At 50.7% G+C, this 17020-nt stretch overlaps 9 protein-coding genes across 9 annotated transcripts; 3 read left to right on the plus strand and 6 right to left on the minus strand.

Annotated features, from left to right (window-relative positions):
* Positions 1-188: 188 nt before the first annotated feature.
* On the minus strand, positions 189-2420 carry AUEXF2481DRAFT_33659 (uncharacterized protein; the record flags this gene model as incomplete). Its single annotated transcript, XM_013483755.1, has 5 exons — positions 189-878; positions 931-2064; positions 2129-2181; positions 2243-2284; positions 2339-2420. The coding sequence occupies 5 exons, from the start codon at positions 2418-2420 to the stop codon at positions 189-191; spliced, it is 2001 nt and encodes a 666-aa protein (XP_013339209.1).
* A 403-nt stretch (positions 2421-2823) lies between these two features.
* AUEXF2481DRAFT_9138 (uncharacterized protein) lies at positions 2824-3253 on the plus strand (the record flags this gene model as incomplete). The annotated part of the gene is made up of 3 exons (XM_013483741.1): positions 2824-2965; positions 3045-3159; positions 3223-3253. The coding sequence occupies 3 exons, from the start codon at positions 2824-2826 to the stop codon at positions 3251-3253; spliced, it is 288 nt and encodes a 95-aa protein (XP_013339195.1).
* Positions 3254-3596: 343 nt separating this feature from the next.
* Positions 3597-4905, minus strand: AUEXF2481DRAFT_70842 (uncharacterized protein; the record flags this gene model as incomplete). Its single annotated transcript, XM_013483790.1, has 2 exons — positions 3597-4784; positions 4840-4905. 2 exons carry the CDS (start codon positions 4903-4905, stop codon positions 3597-3599), a joined length of 1254 nt encoding a protein of 417 aa, XP_013339244.1.
* A 273-nt stretch (positions 4906-5178) lies between these two features.
* On the minus strand, positions 5179-6556 carry AUEXF2481DRAFT_529505 (uncharacterized protein). The gene is made up of 6 exons (XM_013483802.1): positions 6383-6556; positions 6223-6313; positions 6142-6167; positions 5892-6091; positions 5517-5838; positions 5179-5466 (listed from the first exon to the last, which is right to left on the minus strand). The coding sequence occupies exons 1-6, from the start codon at positions 6452-6454 to the stop codon at positions 5395-5397; spliced, it is 783 nt and encodes a 260-aa protein (XP_013339256.1). The 5' UTR covers positions 6455-6556; the 3' UTR covers positions 5179-5394.
* Positions 6557-8113: 1557 nt separating this feature from the next.
* Positions 8114-8729, minus strand: AUEXF2481DRAFT_44765 (uncharacterized protein). The gene has a single exon (XM_013483768.1). The coding sequence runs from the start codon at positions 8606-8608 to the stop codon at positions 8369-8371; it is 240 nt and encodes a 79-aa protein (XP_013339222.1). The 5' UTR covers positions 8609-8729; the 3' UTR covers positions 8114-8368.
* A 1225-nt stretch (positions 8730-9954) lies between these two features.
* On the minus strand, positions 9955-12427 carry AUEXF2481DRAFT_48575 (uncharacterized protein; the record flags this gene model as incomplete). The annotated part of the gene is made up of 2 exons (XM_013483782.1): positions 9955-10536; positions 10814-12427. The coding sequence occupies 2 exons, from the start codon at positions 12425-12427 to the stop codon at positions 9955-9957; spliced, it is 2196 nt and encodes a 731-aa protein (XP_013339236.1).
* A 380-nt stretch (positions 12428-12807) lies between these two features.
* Positions 12808-13662, plus strand: AUEXF2481DRAFT_44768 (uncharacterized protein). The gene is made up of 2 exons (XM_013483769.1): positions 12808-13303; positions 13357-13662. The coding sequence occupies exons 1-2, from the start codon at positions 12953-12955 to the stop codon at positions 13597-13599; spliced, it is 594 nt and encodes a 197-aa protein (XP_013339223.1). The 5' UTR covers positions 12808-12952; the 3' UTR covers positions 13600-13662.
* Positions 13663-13887: 225 nt separating this feature from the next.
* On the plus strand, positions 13888-14635 carry AUEXF2481DRAFT_59198 (uncharacterized protein; the record flags this gene model as incomplete). The annotated part of the gene is made up of 2 exons (XM_013483787.1): positions 13888-14147; positions 14233-14635. Coding segments are annotated over 2 exons (663 nt in total), but the record flags the coding sequence as incomplete, so codon positions are not given.
* A 135-nt stretch (positions 14636-14770) lies between these two features.
* AUEXF2481DRAFT_70872 (uncharacterized protein) lies at positions 14771-16966 on the minus strand (the record flags this gene model as incomplete). Its single annotated transcript, XM_013483793.1, has 4 exons — positions 14771-14905; positions 14964-16562; positions 16613-16684; positions 16754-16966. 4 exons carry the CDS (start codon positions 16964-16966, stop codon positions 14771-14773), a joined length of 2019 nt encoding a protein of 672 aa, XP_013339247.1.
* Positions 16967-17020: the final 54 nt, after the last annotated feature.

Raw genomic sequence — 17020 nt, forward strand, 5'->3', positions numbered from 1 at the left:
AGATCGGGGTAAGTGCAGATGCAGATGCAGTGATACCGCAACACCCCGAGATCCCGGTTCTTGAAGAGGGAAGAAAAAAGAAGATGGCGGGAACGAGAAATGCCAGAAGGGTGTGTGTGTGTGTGTGTGTGTGTGTAGAAAACCCGAGAACCAAGGGGAAAAGGTGAAAAGAGAGGAGGAAAAGAAACTCACCTAGCATCCAAATCATACGCTTCCCACTTCGCAGCCTTCTCCAACCATCTTGAGCAATTTTCCAATTGCTGTCTACCACCTCTCTCACCACCCGCGTCTATCCATTCGATAACGGACATTTCGTAATGCGCAACGGGGAGTGACCAATTATCTTTACTCCCACCTTTGAATTCACTCCATTCGTGGTTCAAGACTTGGGTTTCCAAGATCTGACGGGCTGTTGCAGTGTCGCCGAGCCAGCGGGTTACTGTAGCACGGAGTAAGGATAAAGTGGCCAGTTCGTCGATTGCGTTATCGTGACAGCCGTTTTGCTCGCTCCAGGCCAAGCGCTCTAGACTGTGTGTGAGGTGTTCCTTGCGCATTCTCTTGAAGCCGGCCCAGAAGTAGATTATCTCCTCCACTGGTGCGATACCTACAGCGTCGACGAAAGCAATGCCACGGGTCTTGGAGCGTTCTTCCCACTTTGTAATCTTGCGGGTTACAAATGTGTCAAAGGGGAGTTGACGGGCCATGAACTTCTTCTTGCCTGCGTGAACAGGCACTTTACGTAGAAGTTCTGTCGCCCGATCTGCGTACTTTTTGGCTCTGCCTGCGTCTACTGACTTGGCTTCGCGGTATAGTTCGACGTAACATGCACCGGCAATGTAGTAGTATAGGCCATGAGACCAATTATTGAGCTCGACGCACTGTCGAACATGTCAGCTAGTCTCACAATCCAGGACGCCATCAGATACGAACCTTCAAGAATGAAGTAGCACACTCTTCATATCTATGCAGATACATCAAGTTAAGACTCTTCTCAAACCACTGTAACGCCTCGACCTGTTTCAGAGGACTCTTCTCATCAGTACCGCACATGATTACAGCATCATCGAGCTGTTTGTCTGCTGCCAACATTCTTGCTTCCTCGAGTCTCCAGAGGCGTGATTGAGGATAACGCTTGCGCATCTGAACCAGCAGAGTAGTCAAACGTTCCTTGGGGTAGGCATCGGAAGTGATAATGTCGCAGAAGCCCACAGTAAGGTTGTAATATCCCAAGGTAATCAAGCCCGCCATGGCACCATTGACATTAGAGTACTGAGTAGCGCGCCATAGCATCTGAATGCCGAGCTCACGATCGCCTTGGAAACCAATGATGTATAGTAGCTTCGAAAAGGCTGGTGGGATCAAGGAGAGCATCAACTGTAGAAGACCGAAACAGAGATTGGAGCCAGAATGAATGAACAGGTCGACGGGGTGGTTGCTAAAGTCACTGAAGTCATCCTCCTCGACAACAGGTACCGCAAGAGTTTGTGCAGATGACGAAGCAGGACGTATAGACAGAGTCCCAAGTTTGGACTCCAGCTCTTTGGACTCTAGATGACCCTGGTAGGTAGTCGGAGTGGCCGGACCAGCAAGGTCTTCATCGGCATCCACGAAATCATCATCGTCGTCCTCGTCTGCAGCAACAAGTGTTTGGCCAGACGTTGAAGGAGCCTCTGAGACGAAAGACGGAGCCGAGTTGACGGTCGACTTTGTGCTTGTACTACCGACCGAAGTCGAGCTTCTCCCTTTCAGATACCTCTTCTCAGCATCAGAAATCTCTTGCAAAGCGACGTAGGCTTTCCTCAGCTTGTAGAAACCCTTGATACTTTCCGAGAGACTCTCGTTCAGCACAGCGACAACAGCGGACATTAGTTGTGATTCGGCGAGACACAAGGCGTACTCGCTGCCCGGTGGATAGATTTGAGATTGGTAGGCGTCCTTGTCGGCACGGCGTTTGTGGTCGTAGGCGGCGGATTCGGCTTGTCCCAGGCGTTCAGAGGCTTCTCGCATAATGTCCTGCTCGAAGCCGAGGGTTGCTCGCAGGAAGGCGGCAACACCTAGACCCAACTACTTCAGACATGCAGTAAGTTGTCTGTTGAATGAGCGTGAGAGAGGCAAGTCATGGGCATACCTTGTGGAAGGGCGAGTTGCCCTTGCTCAACTCTGCTTCTGCCGTTTCGACATCTGGACATGTTAGAGTTGACGGACTTGTATGGCATGCATATATTGTAGAGTAGTACAGTACCGTCGTTGAGAATGTGTGACACGGCAGCCATGGCATTTTCGACTGGGCATGCGGATCAGCCCACGTGCCATGTTGGTTATGGTTCTTAGTACATACGTGCCTGAGGCTCTTCAAGAGCGCTCAGTGAATGTGTCGAGCTCGAGGCACTGTGCTTTGCTGCTCCTAGCCATCTCTTCATTGTATTTCTGTTATGTTGATCACGTGGGTTGGTGTGAAGTGTTAGGACAAGTCAAATCAAGCATGCAGGAGAAAGTCGAAACAAAACATCGACTGCTCATAGCACCCGGGACATGATGGAAGATTGCGGGCATGCACTGCCCATGCCGCACACGGTCAGTGAGATCATAGGTCGTATTCGTACCCAAGGCGGTTTGCGGAGAAGGGCTGGAGAGCTTCGGACTTCCAGTGTTTGCTCAGTTTGGCTGCATGATGGCAACAGCCCGCATGAGAGCACCGCCAACACCACCATCGCCGTCACCAACACTCACCCTCCGTCAATATAACCACAACCTCATCAGACCGATCGCACAAACATCACTCCAACCCTCTACCAGATACACACGCACATACAAATCGCGATCATGTCAGGTGCAGCACAGGCAGATGCCACCACCACAAAGGCCGTCGTGTCAGACCGCAAAGACGACTCGCAACCGCTAGCTCCCCAGAAGCAAGCCGCTCAACTCGAGGAAGACGATGAATTCGAGGACTTCCCCGTAGAAGGTGCGCCACCTTTCCACAAACCCACAATTAGTCCACACGAGAGACAGAACCTCTGAGCTAACGCTCTTATCAAAAACAGACTGGCCCGCAGAAGATGAGCTCGGTTCTTCCGGCGCTGGAGCTGGAACCACTCACTTGTGGGAAGAGAGCTGGGATGATGATGATACAAGTGACGAGTTCTCCGTTCAGCTTCAGTATGTCTTTGCTCTCTGATCATCTCATCTTGACCGATCGCCTTAACTAACAAATGTCTCCAGGAACGAGCTCAAGAAGATGGAGAAGCGTTGAATCATTCTCGCCTTTGCGAATATATCAAATCGCCTCTGTTATGCCACACATCACTTCAATCAGTGACCCGGCCCAAGGACGCGATACGGAAATGGCATGGCACGGCGTCTCGGAGTACTGAATACACAATCATGAGGGAAGAAGAGGCAGCATACACGATCAATGCAGACCGGTAGAAAGTCACTGGCCACAAGGAGAGAAGGAGAGAGGATATGCTAAAAACATAACATAATGCATTTCGGACATTTCTTTTTAAAGACTCGCTCTGCTTGCCTTGCCCGTGGTATAAATCAGATTCCGGATATCTCCCATTTGCGACTTGAAAAAACACTCATGTAAAAATTTACTTACTCGAAAGAGCAGTAACACCGGGGAGCTCCTTGCCCTCGAGGAGCTCGAGAGAGGCACCACCACCGGTCGAGACGTGGCTGAGCTTGTCCTCGACACCGTACTTGGCGGCAACGGTGGCAGTGTCACCACCACCGATGATGACGACCTTGCCGGCCTGAGCAGCGGCAACGGCGTTGTCGAGGGTGGCCTTGGTGCCGTGTGCGAACTTTTCGAACTCGAACACACCGGCGGGACCGTTCCAGAGGATGGTCTTGGCCTCGTCGATGGCCTCCTTGAAGAGCTTGATCGACTCCTCGCCGCAGTCAAGTCCCTGCCAGCCGTCAGGGATACCCTCCTTGTCGGTCGCCTTGCCAGTGTTGGCGTCCTTGGAGAAGGCGTCGGCGGTGATGAAGTCGGTGGGGAGGACAATCTTGACGTTGTTCTTCTTGGCCTTCTCAACAAGGTCCTTGACAGTCTTGCTGCCGGCCTCGTCGAAGAGGGAGTTGCCGATCTTCATGCCCTCGAGGGTCTTCTTGAAGGTGAAAGCCATACCACCGCAGACGATGAGGCTGTCGACCTTGCCGAGGAGGTTGTCGATGAGCTGGATCTTGTCCGAGACCTTGGCGCCACCGAGGATGGCAAGGAAGGGACGCTTGGGCTCCTCAAGAGCCTGAGCGAAGTAGTCGAGCTCCTTCTTGACGAGGAAACCAGAGGCCTTCTGGGGGAGGTCGACACCAACCATGGAGCTGTGAGCGCGGTGGGCGGTACCGAAAGCATCGTTGATGTAGACGTCACCGAGAGCGGTCAGGCCCTTGCGGAACTCCTCGACCTTGGCCTTGTCAGCCTTGACCTTCTTGCCCTCAGCATCCTTGCTGCTGCCCTCCTCCTCGGCGTGGAAACGCAGGTTCTCGAGGAGGATAATACCACCGTCGCTGGTGCCGTTGACAATCTTCTCGACCTCGGGACCGACACAGTCGTTGGTGAAGGTGACCTTCTTGCCGACGAGCTTCTCGAGCTCAGCAACAACGGGCTTCAGCGAGTACTTCTCGTTGACCTTGCCGTCAGGACGACCCAAGTGGGACATGAGGATGACGGCCTTGGCGCCATTGTCGACGGCGTACTTGATGGTGGGGATGGCACCAGCAATGCGCTGGTTGTTGGTGATGTTCTTCTCCGAGTCGAGGGGGACGTTGAAGTCGACCTGAAATTATCAGTATGCGAGGACATTGGTAGCTTCATGCTCTTTGAAGACATACACGGATCAAGACACGCTTGCCCTTGAGGTCGACATCGGAGATGGAAAGCTTGTTGGAGAGAGACATTGTGACTGTTCAATGGTTGTTAGACAAGTGTGGGCAAGAGGCAGAGGCACGGAGAGGCGTACAGGCTTATATACAACAGTGATGGATGGAGTGTTGTGGTGTGAGGGGCTTGAATCTTTCCCCAACAGCTTTCGGCGCGCGGGACGAGGGGCAGCTCTTCAAAATTCTGCGTCATGCCCGATGTGGTCCGAGAGCTGACCTGGCCATGCCCTCTTCGTGTTCTCGCCATCTATCCCAGCTAACACTACTGGGTACTGAATAGATTAATTGAATGTACTGAGAACCGTCTGAATCACCTGCTGCACTTCACATGGCATGACACATCATCTTTTAGGTGGACTCTCTCAAGAGCCGCTATATCATTCGGAACGCCTTGCTGATCAACTGTCCGATCGGCCCGTAAAGTCGCCAGAACGCCAGCCCAATTCGCTTCTTGATGCTCGTAAGTAATCAACACTCTCTTCCTGCCTGCTCTTCGTGTATAGCTTTCTAGGCCTCCTCTGCCGAGTTAGTCAGAGATAGGTAAGCGGTCCATGCAATACCGATAGTAGAAACAAATGGCTGTACGATAATTAGATATAATCTTCACCTTGGACTTTGTTACAACTCACAATCTGAAATTGGCGCGGCATCAATCTGAAGTTGATCAACTGCACAGCAGGCCAAACGAGGTAGTTGGCCTTGAGAGAAGGAATGTAGATGTCCTGGAACTTCTTCTGCACCTCCTTGCGACCACCACCCTCGGCCACAGTCATGAACGTGAAGAAGGCTCCGAGACCGACTGGTGCGAAGAGAAGCTGGTCGAAGGCGACTCTCTTGGCTGCTGCAGTTGTACCGGCTGTTGCAGTGAGAGGGAAGACACGGCTCAGGAAGCCGAACCACTTGTGTTGAATGGGCGCCATGATGAAACCGTATGCCATGAATCTTGTCAATCTGTCCAGCTTATCAGCACCTGTTTCGTTGTACCCGCTCTTGGTTCTTCGTACCTCTCAAAGTCGAACGGAGGAGGCAGGACCTTGGAGTCGGGGATGAGCTCCTCCTCGGGCCAGTGGATTCTGCGGTCGACATCGTGGATCTCGATGGCGAGTTGATCGGTCCTGGGGTCAGGACCACCGGGCTTGCGGACGGCGCGTTCTCTGACCGCTGTGAGGGATTGAGCGACAGTATCGGCTACACCACCAAGCACCTAAGCGATGTCAGAAATGTCTATCTAGACGTAATCTCGAACAAACTTACGGCGTTGGTGACCATGGTCGTGAGCACTGTGACTGGAATCAGCACCTGCCCGCTAGAGTATCTCCAATCGACCAATCGTACCTGGTCTCGCAGCATAATAGCTGTTGAATTTAGATACCAAGAAAGACACCATGATTAACTCGGTGATGAATACTAAGGTGTGTAGGAGTGGCTGTCGCGCGGGACACGAACAGGTCAGCGAAAGGCCATATGAGTGATGTCCAAGATGAATGAGACTCACATAGCGTCCGTAAATATATCTCGAGTTCAAATTCCACAGGACCTGCCTGCGAATACTTTTGAAAGAAGCCATAACTAACTGAAACGGAGGAAAATGTAGAATGACGCCCGCACTTCTCCTGGGGCTCTGACGTATCTCGAGAGCCGTCGATCGGGACCAAGGTCGGCTACGGTGGGGCTCGCGCGACTTGGGGCCTTCTTATCGTCAAAGAGCCTCTCAGCGGTTTGCGCCCGAATTGTAATGCTCAACGGATAGTGTCTGCTAGAGTAAAAAAAACTATGAGATGTTGTATGAAAATCGACAGGATTGTGTATGCCAGAGGAGGGGTCTAGGTCTGCGTCCAGCCGGCATCGTCAGTCGCCATCGATCAGCACCCTGCGTCGCGCCTCTCTTGGTGGCTGGCCGAGGCACCCGAGAGGAGGGATTGCCGCGAAACTTTTGACTCCGCTGGGCGATGGTCATTATGTCTCGAGATAGTTTCATCCATGATGCTGGTTTCGGGCACCTTGATTTCTTGGTTTCGACTACGTGTGGCCAGTGATCGCACTGCTGGACGCAGAGACGAGCCGTCAAATTCTTTAAAGCTAGGTTATCTGCTTGCGGCAGGAGTTCTAGCATTTATCGAGTTTCAGCACAAGTGTATACTTTCGTATTCGAGTCGCGCTTGCTGCGGTCTCTACTGATGAACCTGATGCCTACTGTAGCGAGTCTCATTATCAAGGTCGTCGTTCTCGAAGACTGTACTTGTTCATCGGATCACGGTATCCCTCCCGACGACAGTTTTATACCTTCGATTGACAACCACTGCCATCGTAAGCTCCTGTCTCCTCTCATTGAGGCCTGAGAAGCTTGACTATGATCTGTTTTAGTTCGCGGTCCGAGACAATTGGCGAGGTATTGGCTCGGGGCACGCTCGACCATCCCAGTCAAAGTCAAGAAGTGACAATAAGAAGAACTGACACCAACACAACGTAATACGGCTCAGGGTATCCGTGAATTAAACGTGGACATCTGACAGTTTCTTGGCATTGTACATAGCTACCAGTCCTGTGTCTTGTAAGATGGAGCAACAGGACTACTGCCGTACCATTGAGTAGACGCTGTAGACGATGCATCCATCTCATATGGCTGTGTGATGATTCGTAGTCTGTTGTCCGGCAACTCGACTCGATGTTCGGCTGGCAGTTCTACTCGACAACCCTCCGGCAGCTCCAACATCCTTCCATCAGGCAATTGCACTCGCAACAAGCCTGGCATCTCTACCAGAGTGTTGGCTGAAATTTCAGTGCGAGAAGATGTGGCCCCGTCCCCGGCGTGTGATATGGTGTCTGGTAATTCTGCTCTATGATAGCTCCTCAAGTTGGAACGCTGTAGCTCCATGTCTTCAGATCCGATTTTCGGCTCAACAGATTCCACCTTTAGTCCAGCAGGGTCGGCCTCGACGTCTTTGGACTCTGTTGACTTGCGCTGTTCTCGCACCATACGTCGATAAGCATGCACTTCCCAGATCTCGGCGCCGAAATGAATGGCGTGCAAACAAGCCAATCCCAGGTCAATACACCATGGTATCTGTAGAAGAGCATCTCCACCGCTGTTGATTCCGAGGTACCAGGAAGGATAATACTGCAAATTGAACACTAGATCCACAGCTATCAGGGTTTCAGTGACGAGGTCGGCGACAAGTAACCATGCAGGACTGATGACATAGTTCCTTCGTAGCAGAAATAAAAGTGTGAGGGCAATGGCACTGGTTGCGCAAGACAAAAGCCGCTATGTTTCACTGACAGTAAGCCAAACAAGTCCTTTGCAAGAAAATCGATACAAACAGAAAAGCAGAAATTTGGTCTTACAGATACGATTGAAAGAACAGTTCTTTCCTCGGCTGATCCATCATACCAATCATGATACACGACCCCGAAGATAGCGAACCCAACGATAGCGCCGACAATAGCGAGCCAGCGAAGACAAGACTTGACATACCAGTAACTAGTATATCCATTCAAGATGTACTGCCACCTCGCAGTCGCGGTCGTGTGAGAACGCGGTAGCATCACGCGCAAAGCCCAAAGGATCTGTTCGTATCGCGGCCAATCCGTACTTCGCTTTTGTTGGTCCAATGTTTCGCCGTTCGAATTGGGGATTGGAAACAGGAATAGCGCCACACGACGGTACGGGGAGGGAGAAAGGAACAGCTCTGATGCTAGGGCGACGACGAACTGCTGTCATGAGGAGCCATATTTAGATTTGTTCCTTCCTCCGGGTAAACTCTCTCCACAGCAGCGGCACGACGGCCCACTTGGGATCATCTAACGAGATAGATCGCCGTGATATTTCACCTCGCAAATACTACTACCATTCGAACGTGGCGGTCAGAGAACCGAGGTCGATCAGTCATATGTTCACTTGCTCAAGATTGCGGAATTCGAGATACTGGTTTGGAAGTTGTCGAAGTCGGTCAAGCACTCTCGCTGCCGGACAACTGACGAACTTCCAGCTCTCCACATCGATGTTTCTCTGGTACACTGACACCATACTCAAGTGGACTGTGGATCATTGTTCGTGTATACAAATGCTTCTTGGAAGCGGAAGTCATACTTGACTCGCACGTGCTTTCTCCATAAGGACAGCGACACCATCAATGCTAGGCATGATTGCATTCGCTGGAAGTCTCGATTCGACAGCAGTACAGACCGCAGACGTCGAAGCTCGGAAGAAAAAATTTGTGATCACTAGCACATCCAAAACACTCCATGAATACTGGATACGTAGCGACCTCTACCTTCTCAAGTGATCAAGATCTCTTGGGATTCCCAGTCGTATGCCATGTCTATGGATCGTTTGCATACAGACATCGAGCTGATTCTACAGAAGCATACCACAGGACCAGGATATGAATACTACACTACGATCTCTCGCGCTTTACCTCATCCTTGCTAAAGCAAACCCATGGTACCGCTATCCTGATACCAAAACCGTGCTTTTCGATACTTGCTGTCCGTCCAAAAGAATTTTCAACTACCAAACTTGCATCTTCATACAGTCTCCTCGGCAGACAGTATCGAATTCACTTGATTCGATGTCACATGCAAGGTATCTGTCCTTTGCACTGATGTTCTGCCCATCGTCCAATGCCTCGGTGTCTACTGATCATGTCTGTCAAGTGTGACGTGTTATAATCGCAGAGCGCGCACATGCAGCTGACTGCTTCGCTGGTGTTTTGATAGCATTCGCTTTGCAAGCATCGTCAGCATATACAGTCATTTTTTGAGAAGTTGACTGTGATTAACAAAAGAAAAGAAAAACTTTCATTTGAGAATCGATTCATGTCTAGAAGAGTAATTGCAGGAGTCCATCTAATCGAGCTCGCTCACGATTGCCACTATTCAGGTAGTGCCATGGCATAAGTCTGTTTAGCTTTAACATCTTGAAACGTAGACATACAATGGAGTGCGACTTCAACTTTTGGAAGAGCAGTTGATTTCATAGGTGAGACTCGATTTAGTATAGCAGACACACTACTAGGGTATAAGACAAAGCAACCTACATCAACAACCGTCTCCAAACCCCTTTCTCTAAAACCCACTAGCAAACTTCTTCTTCAGCTTCTCATACTTCTCAATACTACCCACACTCTTATGCACAACACTGATCGCATACTCAAAGTCAACAAGCGCAACCTTGTTATCCTTTCTCTTCAAGCAATGCTGACCAGCCTGCCTAAGCAAAGACTCCAAATCAGCACCAGAGTACCCATTACACTTTTCATTCCTCGCGATTTCCTCAATCCCAACCGGCCAAACACCTGCTCTGCCATCCTTGGCTCTGGATTGAATAAGGGCTTTGAGTATCTCCACGCGCTCTTCGGTGCCGGGGAGACCGACGTAGATTTTGGTTTCGAGACGGCCGGGCCGCATCATGGCTTCGTCGATTATGTCGGGACGGTTGGTTGCTGCGATTACGTAGATGCCTGCGCGGTGGGATAGGCCGTCGAGTTCGGTAAGGAGCGTGTTGACTACACGAGCAGAAGCTTCTGATAGCGAGTCGTCGCGACGGGGCACTAATGCGTCGAGTTCATCGAAGAAGATGACACAGGGAGCTGAGGATCGCGCGCGATTGAATAGCGTACGCACTGCGCGCTCTGATTCGCCAACGTACTAGAGCAATCGTCAGCCACAAGTTGCCAAAAACATGAGCACAAAAGAGCCCCAGTCGTCTCCTTGTCCATGTGTATTCAAGAATTGACCTGCAGTAATGCAGAGATATATTCAAGAGAAAGCGTCGACCATCGAGAGCCCTCAATTCATGGTATAATTGAGGGCTTTCCACGGATGATCTTCCTCCCATAGAATAACTCTGCATTGCGACAGGACGACTTTTTGATAGCGAGGCACTCAGGAGTGCTTCTGCGCTCTTTTGTTGTATTAAACTTACCTTGTTGAGTAGCTCGGGTCCCTTGACACTGATAAAGTTGGCCTTGGATTCGGCAGCAACTGCCTTAGCGAGCAAAGTTTTACCACAACCAGGGGGACCCCATAGCAAAACACCGGTAGGAGCTGAGATACCAACTGCAGCATACAAATCCGGTGATTTGATAGGCTCGACAATAGCCGTTTGAAGCTCTTCTCTGACGCTTGTAAGCGCGCCAATATCCTCCCAGGTAGTGTCCGGTATCGTTGCAAAGCCTTCGCGCTTGGATGATGGTGTGATGGTGGGTAGAACGGTGAGGAAAGCTTCCATGGGAATGATGGTCTTTTCGAAGCCTTCTGGCTCCTCCATTTCGGTGTTTCTCGCGCGAATGACGAGGCGGTCCCATAGCTCGTCGACGTTTGGCTCTTGGTTATCGTCTAGTTCCATACCGTCTGTAGATGCTTCTACCTGCTTGATCAAAGCGTCTTGGTAGCGATCCATGGCCCATGTGGCAGCCTTACCCACGAGATCCCTCAAGTCAGCACCGACGAAACCGGGAGTCATCTTTGCCAGTCTGGGGAAGTCGACGTCGTCAGAGATAGGAGTGTTTCTGGTTTGGGTGCGCAGAATCTTTTCTCTCATGGGCTCATTAGGTACGCCCATGTTGATCTCGGTGTCGAAGCGTCCGCCTCGTCTTAGAGCAGAGTCGATTGTGTCTGGCCTGTTAGTGGCAGCGAGCACGATGACAGGCTTGCCATTGTTCTCCTTGTTATCAAGAGCCAAGCTGTCCATACTGATCAACAGTTGAGCAACGATACGCTTTTCCATTTGACTCTGGGAACTCTCGCGCTTTGGAGCGATGACATCGATTTCGTCGATGAAGATGAGACACGGGGCATGTTTACGAGCTTCATCGAAGCGATCACGGATCTGCTTTTCAGACTCTCCGGACATGCCCGATACGACCGAGGGACCAGCAATCTCGATGAAGGGCACGCCGAGCTTTGCAGCACTTGCTCTTGCCAGCATAGATTTACCGCATCCAGGAGGACCGTGAAGAAGGATACCGCGGGGGAGAGGAACGTTCAGATCGGAGTAGCGCTGTGGGCGCAGAAGAGGTAGAGTCAAGAGGTTCATGAGCTGGCGCTTGACGTCGTTGACACCACCGAGGTCCTCGAGTGAGATGCCTGTTGGTGGAGAGCGGTCGATTTCCTCATTCTTGTCACGCTTGATACGCTTCTTGACGGGTTCGCCGTTTGCTTCCCTCCTCTTTGTTTCTGTTGCAGAGCCATTCACTGCGGCGGGCGTGTCAGGCGCAGTGACAGGAGTGGCAATCTTCCAGGAACCAGTGATGCTCTTGTTCATGATGTTTGGTTCCTCTTCTTGCATGACAAATCTATCGGCTTCGGCCTCTTCGTCGTCCTGAGCATCGTCTTCTAGGGTATCGAGGATGCGTTCGAGACTGTCTTCGAGGGCTCGTTTCGGTTTGCGCTTCAGACTAGAATTTGAGCGTTGTATGGCTTGATATAGACTGCGAACGTCGGGACGATTTCCAGGTTCCTGCAAGAGATGAGTGACAGCCTGGTAGACCTCATTATCGAGGCCTTGACGCAGGCGGGATGACGGCCTTCCAGGCATGGCGGATGGTTGTTGGGCGGTACGATTGTTTATGTCGCGCTGGGTGACGGACTTTTTTTCAGGGAGAGACTTGAATGTGGGGCAGGCCGAAGCACCCAAGTGTTTTCGGCCTCTCAGAGCGATCGCTGCCATCCAATCCAACACTGTGCATCACTACAGCTATTTTGCTCAAGACGCTTCAGCGCGAGACGTTTATTAGCTAACCGACCCGCTCTTCTCAATTGTTCATCAGGCAGCAGAAGCTCACCAAAAGTGGCTACCCAAATTATTCCCCTTCAAGAAAGAGCCTCACTGGCCGAAGCTTCTCCGGAGTGTCGAATGACATCAACATTCACATGCCAATCGTCGTTCGAGGGGCACGCGCTGACTTGCCCGCTATACCGTCTTGCATCCAAACACATCCATATTCCTCAACATGGGCAACTCATCGAGTACGCCCAAGATATCCGCCCAGGATAGGTTAGCCACCATGTCCCTACCCACGGCGACCATCCTTCTGACCCCCACCCAAGGGCCATTCTTGACATGAAGAACCAACGCGATAAGCTGCACCAGTACCAGAAGCGCATTACCATCATCACAAATCGTGAAAAAGAGATAGCCAAGGAGTGTTTACGAAACGGTGACAAGCGACGCGCCTTATTAGCCTTGAGGAAGAAGAAGTACCAAGAGTCATTACTCGCCAAAACAGATCAACAATTGGCTCAACTCGAGACCCTCACAAGCGACGTCGAGTTCGCTCTCGTACAGAAGGATGTCGTCTTTGGTCTGCAACAGGGTACAAACGTCTTGAAAGAGATTCACAAGGAGATGGGAGGGTTAGAACGCGTCGAGCTCATCTTGGGCGAGAACGAGGAGGCCCAAGCATACCAGAACGCAAGTCGCACCATGTCTGCCATCGTCGCACGTCCATACTGACCAACTCCTAGGAGATCAACGAGATGCTCGGAACAAGAATGACCAACCAGGAAGAGGATGAAGTCGAGGACGAGCTCGAGGCCCTGGCGGCAGAAGCGAACAAACAAAGATTGCCGAGCACTGCAGAAGCAGGAGTCATTGCACCCATGCCGAATGCGCCTACAGATGCGCCCAAGGAGTCATCAAAGGAGAGAGCCGCGAGACGAGCAAGAGAACGAGAGATGGACAATGGCTCAGAGCCTATACTTGCATAAGGCATACAACGTGAGCATGCATGATGCGACAACGATTCAACGGCGGTGTTGGTTTGTTTTAGATATGTTTAATACCCATTAGCATGCTTTTCCGTTTATCTCCATACTCCGGATTGTCTTACTGCACCTTGGTGTGTGATTGTTGACTTGAGCTGGCGATGACGCACGGGCGACAATAGCAATGACATGAATGGGCAGCTTCACTTTTCTAGAACTTCTCAAACTCGCAACCATGTAAACTCTTTCCACCTCCAAGAAAGAAAACACTTTCCGAATTACACCAACGCAATGTCGCACTGCCACGACGAACACGAAGGCCACGGCCACGCTCATGGTCACTCACACGGCGCCCACGATCACTCCGACGACATCACACCAGCCCTTCAAAACAGCCTCTACCAACAAATCGACTTTGACGCCATCAACACCCTCAACGAACTCAGCTCAGGCTCCGGCAGCAAAATCTGCAAAAAGACATGGGATGAGCGACTCAGCACCACACCCGAACTCTGCAGTGACGCAGACGAGCAACTGTTGATGCATATTCCGTACGCCTGCCTTTTCTTCCTCACCACCATACACTTTTTCCCCTCTCTCTATACGAGGAGACTAATTCGGGAGAGAATCTTATAGCTTTACTGCCCAAATACGCCTTCACTCCATAATCATCCGCACATCAACATCCCCCTCCGCCCCTCTAACCCTGCATCTCTTTCCCAACCGCGACGATCTAGACTTTTCCCTCGCCGCGGAAATCACACCCACCCAAACCCTCTCTCTATCCCAAACAAACCAAATCCAAGAAATCCCCATCAAGCGCGCTTTGTTCAACACAGTACGCTCATTGGATCTCTTTTTCGAGGATAATTGGAGCAGAGGAGAAGAGGATACGACGAGGATTACTTATTTGGGATTCAAGGGGGAGTGGATGGCGTTGAATAGGGAGCCGATTAATTTTGTCTACGAGGCTGCTGCTAATCCTAGTGATCATAAGATTGTGGAGGGGGTTAGGGGTGGGGTGGGGAGTCGATTGGGGGGTGCTGGAGGAGGTGGTGGTGGGAATGGCATGTGAAGAAAAGTCACGATCTTGTGTGTACGACAAGACGGAAGTATGATTCAGGATTATGAGGAAATGTGTAGTAATGTACAATTGAGCCATCACTCAAGCTTGTTACTTGCGTATCTGGTAGTATGCAGGTGCATACTCTGTCAGCCATCCCTTTTCTATCTTTGTGATGTCTCTGATAAACGTCTTGTCTCCTGTCTGCATGACTTCGTGGAAGATGACCCAGTCCGCCTTGCGATTCTACATAAGCTGTCAGCAATCTAGACTCGAAGCGTATACTTGAACTTGAAGTACTCACAAACATCAAAGAGCTGGGGTGTGCGTGTAATGTCATACTGCCATCCACAGTCTGGAATGTTCCATCCGCCTGCATTCTGGCCGCATGCACAAAATAACCAGCTGTCAGACATCGTCGAATCTGTTCAGCTTTGTCAGGTCCTCCGACAGTCAAGACCGATTTCGAGCTCAGCGACTCGTCCACATTAACGCCGAATCGCTCCATGTATCGTTTGAGTTGGTTTCTGACACTGACGGCTTTGGTCATGCTCTTGAAGTTGAGATGATGGTTGCGGCACCATGAAGCGTCTTTTTTGCCTTTGGTTACAAAAGCTTGATACACATTGAGTAATGTCAAGTGATCGCCCTCTGCGACAGCAAACTTCCATCTCGACGACTCCATGGCTTTCTTCTCGCCATCGTGTTGGAACCAGACTGCTCCTTGCAGAGTTGTCATGGCAGCAATCGACAGCACCTCACTGAGACATCCAAAATCTGGCGCTGAAAGCAGTACTTTTGCCATCATGGGTTCTACGGCCAGTTCTGCCATTCGAATGCCCAGAGGCTTTGTTAATCTTGCATAATCATCCAGAGCTCCCAGAGAATATAGTAACTCCAGTGCTCTGATGACTAGTTCCGAAGGCGGCGGCGTGAGATAGTCGAAGCGAACGATGTTGTCGATGCCGAGACATTTGAGCTGTAGTATGACAGGCGCGAGATTACTTCTCTGTATTTCAGGAACGGATGCATCTTCGAGTGAGTTGTACGCAGCTTCCGTGTACAGACGATAGCACTTTCCAGACTTGGTTCGGCCAGCTCGACCAGCTCTTTGCGTTGCTGCAGCTTTTGATACCGCGGTGGCCGTCAAAGTCTCAATTCCTGTACTTGGATTGAAGGCGCGCAATTTGACGAAGCCAGAGTCGATGACAAAGACAATGCCGGGAATAGTCACTGAAGCCTCTGCAATGTTTGTAGCCACGATGACTTTACGGGTCTCCACAGCCGCAGGCTCGAAGACATACATCTGTTGTTCCGTGGAGAGACCAGCATATAGTGGTAGTGGTTGAAGGGTTTGTGAACCTGGCTTCAACGATGGTAGACGATCAGCGATCAATGACATGCATGTATCAATCTCCTCACGTCCAGTAAGGAAGATCAATACGTCACCTTCGCCTTCTTGGGTGTGTATGTCAAAGACAGCCTGAACGGCGCGTTCAACGTAATCTTCAGCAGGTGTTGTCAGGTAATGTATGTCGACCGGGAACATCCTGCCTTCAAGGTTGACGATCCGACCTATATCCCGACCAGGTTCATCATTAGTATTCGTGGAGACCTCCGTTTCATTCTCGTCTCGAACGAAGAAGTCCAAGAAGTCCTCGGCCTGGAGAGTCGCGCTGCTGACAACTATCCTCAGATCGGGTCTTCGTTTCCTGATCTTTTTCAAGACTCCTAGTAGAATGTCTGAGCTGAGAGAGCGCTCATGAGCTTCATCTACCATAATGACTGAATAGCGTGATAGCAATGGGTCCACGAGCGCTTCTCTCAGTAGTAGGCCGTCTGTTAAGAATTTGATCTTTGTGGCTGCTGAGGTCACGTCCTCAAATCTGATCGAATAACCGACCTATATTGATTAGCTTCCTGCGCCTTGAGCTTTCCAGAAAGCACGCATACCTCCTGACCAAGATTGCATCGCATTTCTTCAGCGACTCTTGCAGCGACTGTAGTTGCAGCAACCCTACGGGGCTAGTATACCTGTGAGTTTGTGTCATGACGGATATATGTAAAGTAGATTTACTCACCCACCTGAGTGACTGCAATCATTTTGCCATCTCCACACCATCCTGCCTGGTGAAGGAACTGAGGGATCTGAGTTGTTTTGCCGCTGCCAGTCTGGCCAACGACTATGACAACAGGAAATGTTTCAATCAGGTAGAGGAGACTTTTACGATGGCGAGCAATCGGTAGTAGAGAGGAGGGCTTGTGAAGAGCGGGAATGAAGTCTTTCGACAAGTCAAAGTCGCCCATGTTTGAGTAGTAGTTTGTTAAACTGCCATGTCGTCGAATGACAATTATGGTGTT

Source organism: Aureobasidium subglaciale, assembly GCF_000721755.1.
Source record: "Aureobasidium subglaciale EXF-2481 unplaced genomic scaffold scaffold_37, whole genome shotgun sequence".
Lineage (NCBI taxonomy): Eukaryota > Fungi > Ascomycota > Dothideomycetes > Dothideales > Saccotheciaceae > Aureobasidium > Aureobasidium subglaciale.